This window comes from Cariama cristata, unplaced genomic scaffold, assembly GCF_000690535.1.
Source record: "Cariama cristata isolate BGI_N322 unplaced genomic scaffold, ASM69053v1 scaffold4984, whole genome shotgun sequence".
NCBI lineage: Eukaryota > Metazoa > Chordata > Aves > Cariamiformes > Cariamidae > Cariama > Cariama cristata.
The window spans coordinates 49,356-65,671 of record NW_009613518.1 but is presented as its reverse complement, the minus strand read 5'-3'; the positions used below and the strand labels follow the sequence as shown (position 1 = coordinate 65,671).

The following is a 16,316-nucleotide window of genomic DNA, read 5'->3' as shown; positions in this document are numbered from 1 at the left end:
AAGGCTCATAAGCAAGGCACTGATAAAGGCTTGACTACAGCAGTGTAAACAGTATAGAGATAATAAAAATACCACATGATTAATCCCTCCCTGTCTCTCTTTCTACATCTATAATTTGCAGGATGACAGGGCTTAGGTACCTACCTCAGAGAAACCTGGGGAGAACTGGATTAATTAATGATTGCAGAGGGCTTTAAAACTATAAAGTCTTACATGCAGTAAGTGGCCACCTATAATAGGAAGCCATTGCTCTCTTTCCTAAAAATGAAAAAAAAAATAAATTACATTGTCCACCACCACAACCACTGACATCATCCTAAAAACACCTCATATCTGTGAGGAGTGCTCCACTCAAAAAAGCTCAGTTAAAAACATACTCCTGATAATACCATTCATACAGCTCGCTGAAATTCACTGCACTACGATGCTCACTGACACCTGCAATAGCAGAGAGAGAGAGCAAATGAGTGGATATGAGAGAGAGAGGGAGAGATATCTAACATTGCTGATCTTTACAAATGCTCACTCCCAATCCATTTAAAATGCCTGCCACAAACCACGCTGGTACTTTGGCCTTGCCATGCGGAGATGCTAACCCAACGGACCACCACAACCTCCTGCCGCGGGCAATTAAAACGCTCGCTGCTTGCCTGTCTTTAAAACTCAAGTATCTAAAGATAAAAACAGCAGCGCATTGTGGAGCGAGTTTCAGCACACTTTTCCAGCCACCTCCGTTTCCCAGCCTGGCATCTCTAGCTGCTGCTTATGATAGAAACTGCATTATATTGGCAACAACTTTCCATCTGGTATTTTTAAACAACATTTTGCCTCATTTGAAGTCTGCTTCAAAACTCAAAGATTTTTTGGTTTTGCACAAGCTCCCTTGTAATAAACCAGAAACAGCAACTTTCATATAGGAAACACGTTGTAAAGAGGCTTTTGCAGCCCTTGAACAACTGGGTAACTCCACCTTACATACTGTGACTGTATTTACATCAGATCCACGTGCTGGAAGCAAAACGTAAACCGAAGGGCCTCTGCTTTTATTGGAATTGTCTCAGTCAAGAAAGAAAAAGCGAGGCTAAAAACATTTAGATGTGGCAAGCTACTTACTAAAAAGCAAACTTACTTATCACAAGTGAGACAACACACGCCTTAAAACTACACAATGTATTCTGCTAACGAAAAATAACTTGGATGTGTGCAACTCCAAAACCAGAGCAAAATAAAAGGATATCTAAAATAATACTATTAGCCCTGCAACATATGAACAGCTTTAATTTAAAAGGACACTGCCAAATATGATTTTCAGTAATAGTTTTAATTGGGTTTATTCCCATATTCCTCTAAGCGGCAGAGGTCCCACTGAGATATGAGTTAAAACAATAAAATGTTGAGGTTTTTTCTTTTTTCTCCCCCCCCCCCTTTAGGACCCCATCATTACAGTATTATAGTAAATTATGATTTTCTTCCTTTTTCAGGAACACGAGGTATTGCTCACAGATGTTTCATATTTAAATGTTTTCCTCCAGCAATGTAGCTTGTCATGCAAGTTCTGATTTTTTGGTAAAGGCAGGAATTATAATGTCTATTTCATTTTATTTCTTTTAGAATAAAACCATCAACAACGTGACCGACTCTTTCTGATGGCAGAAATACAGTTCCTTAATCGGTCATTTCAAAAAACCCATGCAACTCCACGTTTAACCTCTGGCTTTTCTTTGTTCTTAGTGTCCTAGTGCTACGGCACTGGTTCAAGGAAACAAAACCGTGAGGAGGCTCTGCAGAAGGACACTCAGAAAATTTGATCCATCTCAGAACAAATACGAAAGAACACAGCTGTTTGAAATTATTGACAGCGTCCATTTAAATCACTGCTCTTTGGCTGGCAGAAGAGAAAGAAAAAAGAAGGAAACCTAGACCACACAAACATGAACATTCGAAGAGACAGGATAAGCACTCCCCAGACAACACGCCGGGCCTGACCGCTCCTCTACCCTTCTCCCTGCAACTCTCATCACCTCCTTCTCCAGCAGCCAACCTCCACACCTCTCAAGCTCCTCTCGGACCCTCTGCGCCGATCGCCCTTCCCTGTCGCCTCCAGCTCCACAGGGCAAGTCTGGCTGCGGTGTTCGTGTCGGAGGGGGGCAAGACTGTCTGACTACCGGCGAAGGTATGGCACTAAAGAGGCAATTAAAACAACTACTCACATCTTGTGCAAATATTCTCTCCCTCACTCTCTGATACTCCTCTTCTCTCTCTTCAATTGATTTACTTCGTCTGTCATCTCTAAATGGAAGAATTCTGTTTTGCTGAGCAGAAAGAAAACCAGGAGGGTTATATAAGTTGAGCTGTTAAAAACTGCCATTAAGTAACTGTCAGCTGAGAATAATAAATGTTCACTTAAACAAATGAAGCATGAAAACGATAGCTGTCGTTCCTGCACGAAGCGCCCTGCGAGGCTGGGCACCCGAGGGCTTCCAGTGAGACAGAGACTGCAGGTGGGTTTGTAACGTGGGTGGCTGAAACGAGGCTTTCTGCACAGCTTTTGTGGACCCGCCGCCCTAAAACTGGGTGTTCTCACCCCAAGCCTAAGTGCCCTCGCTCTCAACTGCTAAGATTCCTTGACTCTCCTACCGGCTGCAAGGAGCAGGAGGGCAGGCAGCGCTGTGCCACCTGCAAAATTGAGGAAGAAAAGAGGGAAACTAGGCTGCAAGAGCTAAACGGCAAACCCTAGAAGAAACCCACCAAAGTCTATGTGTGCAACAAGGAGAAGTCCCAGGTATTCGGCACGACAGTTTTAACCATTTCCACACCATAAGGAACCCTCGACTTCAGTTTCGCTGGGAAAAGAAGGGCCATTTGTGCCTCTCGGTAAACCGCAGTGCGGGAAATGGCTGTGCCGTGGGAGGGAGGAGAGGAGAGGGTCCCCAGCAAGAAATGTTTCATTGGTAATTGGGTTTCGAGTACTGCTCCTTCTCCCCCTGCACCCCAGCACCTGGTGAGATAGGTCACGCTGCTCTCCTTTGGCTGACCCCCATGTTCACCACTCCCTGAAAGTGCTTGGGGTTTGTTTTCGAAGACAACTTGGATGCAGCATAACTGGCAAGGCTGCTATGTACAACTGAAAGTCAAGGGGAAAAAGAGGTGGGGGAAGAAGAAAAAAAGAAAGGAAAAAAAAAAAAAAATCAGTCCTTTACTGAAAACATGAAGGAGAGGGGCAATGAGAGACTCACTGGCAGGTCCCTCCACAAATATAACCTAAGCAAAGAAAGCATACGCTGTCTTCTTACCTGTGACAATTTTCTCATAAAAAGCAATTCACGTCGGAACCCTTTATTGAGATTTATTTTTTTTTTTTTTTTGGTTAATATATTCCACATACACAGCTTGCACTGGATTAAAACAGCACAACACCCGCTTTTAAAGGCAGCACAAACACACGTATGTCCCTGGCGCTCCCCTACTCGCCGGGCTCACCTAAGGTAAGGTGGTGTTACGGCACAGGCAACACAGAGGGCAAGGTCTGCCACAGGACATGCACAACAAGCAAGTCAGTCACACAGACAGTAAAAGGTGGTGAAGGCACAGGAGGAGGGAGGGAACTAAGAGATGAAACTGACTTTTTTTTGGTCAAAACTTAATTTATGATTTTTTTTAAAAAAAAAAAATTCAACCTGGCCTGACCATCACATGTTTATTTTGGGCACTTTAGTTTTTTTTTCCTCTCTCCTTTTTGGGCTACATCACTTTTTCATCAGTCCATACTGAAATCCAACTCTGAATGGGTACAACAGAAGGAGGAAGCTGTAGGGAGCGGAACAACTGCCATAGTTACGCGGGACATTGAGAAATGCGACTGACACAGCCTTCCACGCAGCCCGGAGCCGCCGGCATTCCCCCTCCCGTGGGCATGCAGCAAGTCCTGCGCCAAGCAAATCACCCATGCAAACCCACACACTGCCACGGCTGAAGCGGCCACGTCGGGGCTGGATGCTACCCACGGTGGTACGTACGCCAAAGGAGGCGGGGAGGGGGGCAGGAGGGCAGGGGAGGAGGAGGAGAGCAACAACAAAAGAACAACAATAACATCAGTCAGCCCACCTTCAAAAACAGAACAAATTTCAGCAACTCTCGAACCGAGAACCAACCTGATTGTCTTCTTTATCAATACTAGAGTTATCTCGCTTCAAGATAAATCGCTTCTGGGATTCTTCACCTTTTTCATCTTTTAAATGTTCAGAAAACCTTTGCTCTGGTCTGCCAGCAAAGTAAAACATAGCAATAAAAAAATCTTTCTTTTGGTTCTGCTTTGATCTTTATTTCTCAGTGCTCTTTGTTTTCACAGAGGCATTCAGTGCAAAAGCAGTTAACAGTTGTGGTCATGGTGAGACGCTGCCTATAGCTGTCTGCGGCTGCTGTATCGCTGCTAACTGTTATTGCTATAAATAGCTTTTGTTGTTGTTGTTGTTGTGTAGCAAGGAGCAGGAATCCAAAGTCTCGGTCACTGAAATATTTAGACTCTCCTCACTGTGACTGAAGGACAGGGACAACAAATTAACATACTGTATGTTAATTTGCTTCCTTCAGTAGCTGTCACCTCCGGCAACGCTGCTGCTTAGAGAGAAGCCTATCCACCTTTAAGAGTAAGGAAAAGCTGATAGAAATCTTAAAAACAAAACCGAGTTTCCTCAGTCCTAATAAACAAAACTGGGAACGGGAGGGATTGATGGTGTTTTGCTTAAACAAAATATCATCTCATCACCATTAAGTGGGGAAAATACTCCAGAACAACCATACAGTATCAATTAGTTCACCGATTGAAACCCATCCAGACGTTTTTGTTTTTTTTTTTTTTTTAAGTCAAACCCCTCTGGTTAAAAGCTCAACATTTTCAGGTTCATAAGCCGATAGGATGCCGTTCCACGTTCTTGCCTTGCACAGAAAGCAGCATCTCACATCATCTCACCCTGCGCAAAAACCAAATTTTAAGCAGCATCTCGTGTCGCCAAGCTGGTCCCTGCCAACGCCTCGTAGCAGCCAATAAACACCACTCCAGCCTGCCCCACTCCCAGCCCCAAACCTGTGATGTTTTAAGCCCCACCGATGTCAAGAGGGTGACCGACGGCCTCCAGAACCGAGCTGGGATTGATACGATCACCCAACTAACACACGCACTGTTTTTTAAAAGCAGTAATACCCCGTGTCATGCCGCGAGGATGCTACCAGGACACACAAACCCTACACTCTGTGCCGAAGGAGCTGCTGACAGCAGCACTGGTAGGAGATGCTCATGTCTGGAGACCTACATAACAGATACAGGGCCCAACACGTGAAAGTCAGCAGGCTCTCCGGCTGCCCTACCAGCCTTCTTTCAGGGAAGCCCAGAGGAGCCTGGCTAGTTTTCTAACCTAATGGGTCATTTGTGATGTTTCCTCACCAACAGAAAGGCTACAAAGCCCCGTTAACGGATTGCTAGGTGGGTTGTTCTGCCTTGGCTCCCGTTAACGAGCACTGTGCCTGCACAGCCAGAAACAAAGATTCATTCCCTCAAATATTTGGCTTCAACAGGACCAACTGAGGAATGTTATTTTTCTGGTTTTACACCCTAAAGCACAAACAACATTTCTGAAATTGTACTATCAGTGTAAAATTTAGAGTTGTAAACTATCTGCTGAGCATCATAATAAACTATACACCAAGCATAATAACTAACTGGGATTTTAAAATGCAGAATAAAACAAAAAAAGTAATCAAAAATTAGAGAGGAAAGAAAAGATTTAAAAAGCAATTTGCGAAAATGTCTCCTCCAATTCCTAACTTATTTAAACAACAACATGGTTTTCATACTTCATAGCATTATTTTCATTTTTTAATCCCATTTTCACTTCATTTACTATTTATAAAATGTTTCCACTTGTCAGAAGGCAATAGGAGAAGCACAAGATCAAGCCACGAGCCTAAACGAATGATCCGGTACGCGCCTGTTAATAACATTAATCTACAAGCCCAGCAGGCCATTGATCTCCAGCTGTGACAAGAAGTTTGCTCGGGCAGAGAGAGACTGCGGATGCGCAGAGCATGGTGGAGCACCACGGTAGGACCAGCACCGTGAGAAGGTCCTTCCCTCCCCGCTCTCACCGCGACGCTGGGTCACCGTTACCAGCGAGGTTGCAAAAGGCACGACCAGCTCGGTTAATAAGGATGCAAAGCCTGAGGGAAGACTGTCAAGTGAGAAACAGGATACCACAGCAAGAAATATCTTCAGGTACGCCAGCCTGCAGGCCTCCCTCGAACGTTAAAAATCAGAAAAGGACATTTAGTTGAAAGAAATGTAAACTATTTTAAAGAAGATACCAGAGTCCAATGATATTTACACGTTTTTGTGGGTTTTTTTCTTCAATCCTGTTTACTGCATATTCCTTTTTAACATCTATTGCAAAAACATATTATTAGCAGGATACAGATGGCAAACAATGTTTAAAACTACTAAGTGGAACCAAACGCTCTAATCACGTGAGTAGAGAAGAGTTTTGATTCTGCAAAGACTTGGCTCTGGTCCTCTGACAAAGTCAGTGCAAGTTCCACACTCACAGCTTTAAGGGCCCCTGTAACTGTATAACGCATTTGCTAAAAGGAAGCAGAGACATTGCGGTTATTCTGGGGAAATCTATCGCGTTAGTTTATGAATTTGCAGGTCAATCAATTGTTTGAAAATAGAAGAAAATAAGACATAATTTTGAGCAAGATGCAGTATACTGTCAATATACTAAAAGAGTCTATAATTTCAGTAATGCAGCAGATACAGTGAATTCATCTCGTGTGAGTGCTAAATTAATAACAATCACATTTATTTTCTTCTGAGCTTTTTTAGCCCTGTAACCATCAGTAGTAGAGTCTGCATAATATACTAAATTGTGTTTGTGCATGTAAGGGAGCGAATTTATGAAGCTTACTTTCAGTACCAGTACAAATTAAGATCTTACTCAAGTCAAAGCATGGTTTACAATTATTATTACAAACCCATGTAAAATGAAGAACTTATTCGCTATTACCACACTGGTTAGCTAATCTATATCTTCAAATCCTAAACACATCTCAGTTTAATTTTAAGTGGTAAAAATGGGATTTGTGTAGCCTTTTTGAAGAGACACTGAGTACACTTCTGAAGACCTTACCACTAACTCGAGTACTCTAACTATTTAGGGAACTTCTGCAAAAAAACCCAAACCAAGCAACCAACAACACCTATCCTGTATTGGTGGGTTGACTCTGGCCACACAGCACACCCACCGATGCGCTAACAACCCTGGGCAAGAAAAGCGACGTGCAAATGTATGCTTACAAGGAGTGCTGCATGGCGTTCAGTACTTCATTTAGCCCCCACCTCTGGAACCAGTGGATCACTTGAGACCCTCAAACTCCACTGCTCCAAAGCAGCTTACGGAGGAAATACCAATTCCCTTTTAAGTCAATACGATTTTTGCAATTTGAGGACCATACTGAGAGAACCAGAAAGTATGACCCAATTACACCTTAAAGGCTCAGAAACCAATGCACAGGGAGGGGGAAATCACACAGGCTAAAAAGATGTAAAGTTTGGGTTGTTTGTTTGTTTTTATTTAATATAACCTTTTGATCATCCAAATTTTTACTGCTTGACAGTATGGGTGGAAGCAAAACATCTGTGCCCTAAAAATGCAACTGCACAAAAGCACAATTACACATGAACTCATTTAATATTTCCTAAAAGTTATCAGGCAGCTCAGTCACCTTTCTGGCAAGGTGTTTCAGAACAAAACACACAGTGCACTTCCTCCTCCCCTGTAAAACTTTCGATCAGGTACTATGAATGTTTTAAGAGTGGATCTCGGAGTAAGTCAGTGCTCTTTGCCGCACAACCTCAGGCAGCTGTGCAGCCCCCTTCTCACCCCGAGATGTGCCAGAAAGCACCGGCCCTTTCAGCAGCCAAGACAGCTCCTCTTCTCCATCCTGCCTAGCAAGGTACCACCATGCTATTTGAGGCTGGTGCCAGCAGGATCCCTCCAGGGAACCAACTTCAGCAGGTGTCCTGCAGCACCCAAACCTTTTGCCATGAAGAGCTTCCCAAAACTCTCAGAGCACCTGTGGACTTCTGCAAAGTCTTCTCCCATTGCTCAAAATCTTTGGAGACCTTTTCCTAATCCATTTTCTTTCACAGTGAAAAGACAGAGAGGAAGGATTATAAAATAAGTTTTTGGTGAATGATCAGTTTACCCAATTGCCAGACACAGTATGTAACAGGCATCATTAAGCCTCCCACCCCGTGTTTTTCCCTGGTTCAGGAGCACTTCTGCATACTTCACTGCAATATCGGGTCCAGGCTTGGGGAGAGCATTCAGGCAAAATCTCAGGGCAATACTGCTTTCCCACTTCTAGTGACTGTGCTCCTTCTCACGCAGTCAATGATCATTTCAGCTCTTTCAGCCTCATTTCTGTGTTGGGAGATCATTGTAACAGTCACTTCAAGATACGTCAGGTTTCTTATTTCTGTGCTTAGAATACTTTTCCCTGTGAGGGTGACCGAGCACTGGCACAGCTTGCCCAGAGACATGGTGGAGTCTCCATCCTTGGGATGGTCCTGGGCAACTGGCTCCAGATGATCCTTCTTGAGCAGGGGGGGTTGGACAAGATGACCTCCAGAGGTCCCTTCCAACCTCAACCACGCTAGCATTTTGTGAAACACCAAGTCAGATCTATAGTAACAAATTCGCAGCAGAAAAAAGCTCCACCACTACCTCTTTTAGATGTTTTTTTGTGAATGCTTTTCCTTTCACAAGTTGGCCTTTATCATTTACCTTTCTCATTTTATAGTTACTTAAAAGCCATCTGCAGTCCTTACTTAAGCAAGGTTCCAACAAAGACACTTTTCTGGACTCATTCCTTACAATGAAGCCTATATTTTGGAAATGGTAAAGCTGGAATAATCAGCAAAACATTTGTGTGTGCCAGAAAGGATGCCATCAGGAGAGCAATGGGATGGTGAGAGCTGGGGAGAAGCGCTGCTGCCCGCAGGATTCAGAGAAGTTGTGACGATTTAGGGCACTCTTATGCAGGTGTTCTGATGGTTTAACAGTGTTTTCTTGTTATTTGCCCTCGTCTTTAATTAAACCGACTGCTCAGTCCAGCATCACGTTGGCCTCTATTTTGAAGGCATGCTGTGACACAGTACGGTGGCCTTTCTTGCTTTGCTAGTTTGTGAGTATCTACTGCGTCCACCCGCTGTGCTTTTTTTGGTTTTATGCTGGAGGCTCTCCATTACCGCCACAGTAAAACTACGTAAGCATTACTGTTTCTTTGCTTTACCTTGCGGGTCAAAACTCTATTATCTGCAGCACAAATGACTGTTTTGCTCACGGGGGCATGGGAACATATTCTGAGAGTTCAAGAATTTACAGAACTTGGAAACAAATAGCATCATCAAAAGGCCCAAACTTAATGATGAAAGGCAGAATTCCAGCCTTACAGGTTACACTTTTTGATTAAATCCTCTCAGAATAATGTTTTTCAAGAATAAGGGCCTGAAATTACAGCCTTCAAATAGATTTCGTGTATTTAGGGGCTGACGGATGCTAAAACACAGTTTCAAAAAGTCAGAGTGGGAATTTAAATACAGATAATTGTTAAAGTACAGTGCAGTTATATTATCACAACTTAGAACCACTCAAGATGGCATTTCAAGCATTTGAAGGTAAATGCCTCATTAACAGATTGCTGCTTTTTTAGTATGAGTCACTAAGAACTTCTGTTATGATGATAAAAGCACATTAAAAGCCATTAAAAATAAAAAAATTCAACCCTGTACAAGACAGTTCCTTCAAGGTGCTGCCTTCTCTGTAGCACAGGAAGAAAAGAAACCCTCAAATACCAAAAGCTACATTTTTGCTGCTTAAAGATTGTATATTCTTTAATTATTTTTTTTTCCAGACAAGCATCTGGATTCTAAACCTGTTCTGTATTTATTACTAAACAAGGATGTGGAAAGTCACAAGTAATTTTGACAGGCATTCACCCCCTCTAATTGGGGTTGCAGATAAGTCTGGCAGGACTGAAAGGAAGAGCCAGTAACGTTACACAGAAGTGATGTGTCTCTGCGTTTTTCGTTCAGCGAGTCAGGTTTATTGTGTCACTCCTGCCCACCCTTCAAAGATGCTCAGTCCCAGCACCCCAGCAGCACCATTTCAGCGGGGCTGGCACCAGTAGCGTTTCCCATTATGGAAACCACGGTACAGCTGAAGGTTGCAGGATGGACAGAGTCGATGGACACCAAACCTCTTCCACGTCAAGTTACTCTGCGTGTGGACCAAACAGAAGGCCAGATACTGAAGGCTTTCAAAGTATACAGTATTTAAAGAACCTGATCTAATGTTGAGGTATCACTGCACAACTCATGACCCTCATAAGGTTTCCTAAAGCTTAAGTCCAGAAAGTCATCCTGTTTTAATCTACAGATGCAAAACCACAGTACATCTTGACCCCCTGAGAGGCTACCTGAGTACAGGCTTCAATATTTGGCCCAGTATTTTGGGGCCAGAACACGGGAATCTAGCTCTGAACTCAGGGGAGAAGCCGGCAGGTCAAGGCCACGCTGAAATTCCAGCTTTTCTGCTAGATGGGGCTGAAGCGCAAATGCCCTCTCTCGGACAGGGACCATTTTAGGAGCTTCAGAACGCTCTGCTGTCCTCCTGTGATCAAACTGCCAGTATTTCTGCACCTGAGGGACCTGCTTCTCCTGCTCCCACTCTCCTGGACTGGATTTAGTTCTTGATATTCAGGATGTCTATCGAGACCAAACATCTTACACAGCACCAATTTATTTCCAGCTAGTAGAGGCTCATAAGCGGTAGCATAGTTTATTATAGAAGTCATTAATATTTGATTTTAAGGATGTGGCATGCTCTGTAAGTGGCTGAAAATTACAGTGTTGCATAACTGCTGTGATCTATTTAAAATCAGATTTTTCTATCTTACAAGTTCAAAAATTAACAAGGAAGAGAGAGAGAGAAAAAGGAAGTAAGTTCAAGATTTGAAGACTACCAATGAAGGCAAGATGGTTCCCCAAAAGCCAACTGTCTAATGAAGAAACTGTTAGTCCTCTTGAAATGCCCCATGCATACAAATTAATACCATTACAAATTCTTGCGCTTACTTCTACTTCAGGCCATGAACATTTTCCCTGTCTCCAGCAGAAAGACTCGTAGATCAGAAGTCATCCCCTGAACAACCACTGGCCAGAAGAAGAGTGCCTGTTTTTAATACAAAAACTGTCAGAGACAGCCTCACAAGGCTGCCTGGGAAACGGCGAGCAGAAACAGCTGACTTTGCATATAAAGACAAAGGTTTCTCAAAACTCATGATACTTTTTTAATTTCTAGCAATCATGTCGTATTTCCTACATTAAACACGAGGCAGGCAACAGAAGTGTAAAAGGGAATTGCTAAAAACAATTTAGACCGCCTCTAAAATTCACTTGCTCATGTATCAGCACTTCATTTCTGAAATGCTCAGATTTAAAGACATCATTTCAGCTACTACTGATGTACAGTTACCTCTCAGGAAAGCACAGGGGCCATTTCAGATTTCCAGATCTCCCTCCAGTGATTTGAAAGTAAAAACGACCAAACCGCATCTTGGTTAATGGGTACTTTCCTGCTGCAGCTTGGCCGAGCACATCAACACACGGGTTAATTTCTCATGCAAGGAAGAGCTGCCCTCAACCAAACTACTGTTCCATAGCACTCTCCTCCTGGGTAACCTCCCATCTCCCCACGCAGAGGTGGTGACAATAACCTTCTAGGTTTATCAATTAAGTGCTGTGACTGTAAGGATTAAAATTTTTAAAAATAAATCTAGAGAAAAAGAGAAATATCATCGATGTCTTCTGATGAATGCTTACTACTTCTTTACAGTATAGAACAGCTGTAAAGTACATGTCCACCTTAATTATAAACAATTTAGTTCTGATAAATTACATTAGATGAAAATTTAATATTGGAGCTATTAGAACTGGTTCATTAACCCTAACATCTCATTTATGGAGTAAGTCATTTCCATGAGTCCAGTATACAGCTTACACTGATTAAAGTAAGAATGAAACCAGTATTTAAGGGTCAAATTCAGCTCAACTTCAAGAGTATCAAGTATTTAATTTTTTTTTCTTTTGTATCTTTCATGTAAAAGAGCTGTGTGCCTACAATGAGAGAATGCTTGCTCAGAAAAAAAGCTGTCCTAATTCAAGTATCATTAAAATAAAGAAACTAAACTTTTTCAAAAAAAAAAAAAAAGAAGAAACTGGGATTAAAAAAAAAAACCTTAACCTCTTCCAGATGAGCATCAAGCAGTGAAATGATGAACGTGCACAACCTCAAATAATGCATTTAGAGGAACACTGGCAACTTTATGCCTGCAACAAATACCTGTAGCATAATAGTAAGATGCTGCTAAAATCCCTACCAGTTATTAACTTCTGTACACCCTGAATTACTTCTCCAACCACCGTGTGCCTGGATAAACGAAAGGCAATTCTTCCACATCAAGTGGCTTTCTCCTGTGATAAAAGGCCGAGGCATTGCAGCGCATACCCTGAATTACTTCTCCAACCACCGTGTGGCCTGGATAAACGAAAGGCAATCCTTCCACATCAAGTGGCATTCTCCTGCGATAAAAAGCCGAGGCATTGCAGCGCACGGGAGGCTCGAGACACTGCTGGGGGCAGACATTTCCTGAACCTCAACACAAAATGTCCAATTCCCCTTTGCCGAAGCTTTTCTCGGGAAGTTCCCCACTCAGCCTTCCCCTGCTCGGCACGCAGGGATGAGCCGCCCAGCTCTGGGCTGCAGCTCCGGTCGCAGCGGGAAGGGCCAGAAAGATGCTAAAACCTAAAACCTAAGGATCACAGCAATGACTGTGGGGACACTGGGCTCCTGCATCCTAAAACACAGTTACTAATGCACTGAAAGAAGTTTTTTTTCTAATCATGTTCCTAATTTAATCCCAGACTGAAATAAACATATTATTTTTGTATGAAAAAAGTCAAGAAATAAAATCCATGAAAACCAACATAACTTACTTAAATGCTACATATGTTATTATGTAGCTACATAAGCCCATAGTTATTATCATACGTTATTGTTTTATTGATGTTCTTACTAAATTCTTAGTTGCATAATGTACTAGTTCATCTTAAACTGGAACAAAATATCTCAGCCAATTACAGTCGTTATTTCTCAGTTACACAGTTTTTCCATTTTAGATGCATACATCTACTATGCACCCTTATATGCCGCTACATGTTTGTAACATATGACACTAGCATACTGACTGGGCAACAGCAATTATAAACCAGAGGAAAAGTACAGATAGCACCAGTTTCTGCTTATTTCTTAGTAGTCAAGAAGCAACTATTCTGTAGTGAAGATGGGAAAGAGGTAACTACAGCAGGGAACAGAGGAACGGAGCCCGCTCTACAGTCCCTTGAGGAAAAGTAATACAAGACTCCAATGACAAAAAAAAAACAAACCACAAAACAAAAACCCAGAAATAACGGTGTTCACATATGTTTTCCTGCATCATGTGGCTCCTAAAAGCGATGCTGCTCTCATGAGATCATTACTCTCCGTACATACATGACAATCAAGGACAGCATAAGGTGCTTAAATGCAGATGCAATACCATACTGCAAACTGTTTGCCAGGTAACTCTTCTGTATTACAGTGGGCAGAAAAAACCACAAACCCCCAAAAAAACAAAAACCACAAACTGTGCTTCAGATGCTCTGGCAAACATTGAGTTTCTTTGACTGAGATTTTACAAAAAAGATATTAGCATTCAGGTACACAGTTGTAACTGCCACCATATACCTAACTAAAAAAAGAGCCGTTATGAATCATGTGCGGAAAATGTCCCATCTTTCCCATCAGCAAACAACTGCCTGAAGAAATTAAAGTAATTTACACTGAATACCTTATTCAGTCAAGGGGAGAGGCATACCCTTCTCCATGTTCCAAAGGCTGTAACATTTGGCATCTCAAGGGAGCTTTCTTGGCACTTTAGCCTAGGGTAAAAAAAATTTCTAGAAACTATTCCTCATTGAACTTGCCAATGCTCAGTGAATGCCATTTACCGACACGTCTGTAGGATCCTGTACCAACGTTCAGATTCCTGTCTTGAGATGGTGACACTGGCACAGCGCACCTCTACTAGCAGAGATGTTACCCACAGCAAGATCACTCCGTGTATACGCAATAGAAACCTAAAGAAAACTTTTTCCTCTTTGGGAGGAAAACTGTTTCCTCTTTTTCCTCTTGCGATTCAAACCACCCTTACACAGAGCAGACAGAATAAAGCAGATTGTAGGTCATAACTACGAAGGTTTTGTGGGTTATTCAAAGCATATACTGTATGCTATGTCTCCTTCGGCTGACACAGTTCAACGCCAGATTATAAGGAACCTCTGTAACACATGTAACTTCTCGGTATTGCCCAACGTTTTTGATGCACCTCTAAGGCACCAAAAAAACCTTCTGACTGGGCCAATATTATTATTAACATTTACATATTAACAAAGTAGGAAGAAAACCAAATACTACAAGGATCATAACACATGATGCTCTTGAAAAAAAATTAGTCATCACTGAAGATGTGAGTGTTGGCACAGAGTTCGTAATAGGTTTGTTACACCCCCAGAATGTATGACAATGTCTAAATACAACCATTATATATCACAAGCACTCCACCTTCTCAATTCTGACGAGCCCTGCCACTCACGCTCACACAAAAATTGTACATGGATGCACGTGTGGGCTGTGGTACAGACAGACTTGTCACATGGGTGATGATCTCAGCCAAATGAAAACCCTTTTCATTTCCCAAGCACACCAAACGCTTCCCCTACATTTCTCCACCTATCTACAGATAATCGAATGAATGAATCCGAATGAACTGATACGTATAATGATATGAACAGTTATGTAAAAAGTTCTCAAGTACATCCAGTTGTTTGACAGGAATGATGAGGAACATACAGAATAGAAGGTGGCACATACAGAGGTTTGGGGCTCCAATTTGGGATGCCCTGTCCAACGTATTGTCTCAATTCCAAACTTGTGTTACATCATATTGCACTGCCTTAAGTTCGCCGTACATTTCTGTATATCTTTAGATAGACGACAGGCAGACGCAGAGGACACACAAATATACATTACAATGGCGACACAAGAGCAGTTCCATACTGAACAAAGCAGACTTTCCATTAAGTTATATTTGAGCTCTTTGACTATAAAAACCGAAACAACAACAGAAAAATCCTGCCTCATTTTCTGATCAACTTTTCTCATTTATACTGCTGAGAGTAAGATCTCAAAAGTTGGACAATTTAGTCAGGCAGGAGTTTGTAAGATATGAGACCATGAACAACGATATTTATTTTTTGAAGTCATTCTTTTTTAACCTAGTCTTCATTTCGAAAATCATACAGAAAGATAATTTGTTTTTAAAATCCACTATTCTATAGTGAGAGCTAGAGTACAGAGACCTAACTTTATGAAGGTAAACAAACATTTGGGTAGTTGAGGTTATCTCTTTGCTTTAAAATTTCTTTTCATGAAAAAGCTTCAAAAACAGTATGACTTGTTCATATTCTAATAAAACAGACAAAAAAGGCACCTTACATTAAGCTCCTCATCATAAATACTCTTCTGACTGCAAAACTGTCATTATGGTCTGACTGTATTTTTAAGAGAGACTTCACTGAGAGTTCCCGAAAGCTGCAGGCTCACAATCCCAGGGAGATTCACGTCCCAATGCATTTTTACCATCGTTTTCCCCCTCTCCGTAAAGCAGCACGCACGCCCAGAGAAGCCGCAGCCCAGCTGCAACCTCTTCAACAAGCACTTTCTCAAACTCCAAACCCCTGACAAGTAGGTACTTCATAGGCACAGGTACACAGAGGTGGATATACGTTGCCCCAAGACGGCCAATTGATGACAGAAATGAAACGCCCCCATCCCCTCCATTCACACCCCGGTCCCCGCTCCGTACCCCGGCACCTCGTTACCAGATTTCCCCAACCAGCCTGTTATCTCAAAGGCATTAATTCTTCTGACACTTGTGCCTTGGCAGCGAGCAGGGGAGGTCTCTGCTGAGCAGAATAAACGCACGGCCCTGCGCGGGGCCAGGGCACAACGCATCGCCCACAAGGGTGTGCGGAGATGCGACACGGACCCTCGCTCGGCCAGAGAAACAAGCCACAAAGGTGCTTATTCAAGCCCACACGGTGA

The 16,316-nt window shown here is 42.5% G+C and overlaps 1 protein-coding gene across 1 annotated transcript in view; it reads right to left on the bottom strand.

The window, feature by feature from the left end:
- The window catches only part of ARPP21 (cAMP-regulated phosphoprotein, 21kDa), a 100,126-nt gene that overhangs the window by 68,891 nt on the left and 14,919 nt on the right, over window positions 1–16,316 (bottom strand). The window contains exons 11-12 of the mRNA XM_009699055.1: window positions 4,152–4,260; window positions 2,211–2,312 (exon numbers count right to left, since the gene is read on the bottom strand). Coding sequence (XP_009697357.1) covers window positions 2,211–2,312; window positions 4,152–4,260 — 211 coding nt within the window. The remainder of the gene's footprint in view (window positions 1–2,210; window positions 2,313–4,151; window positions 4,261–16,316) is intronic.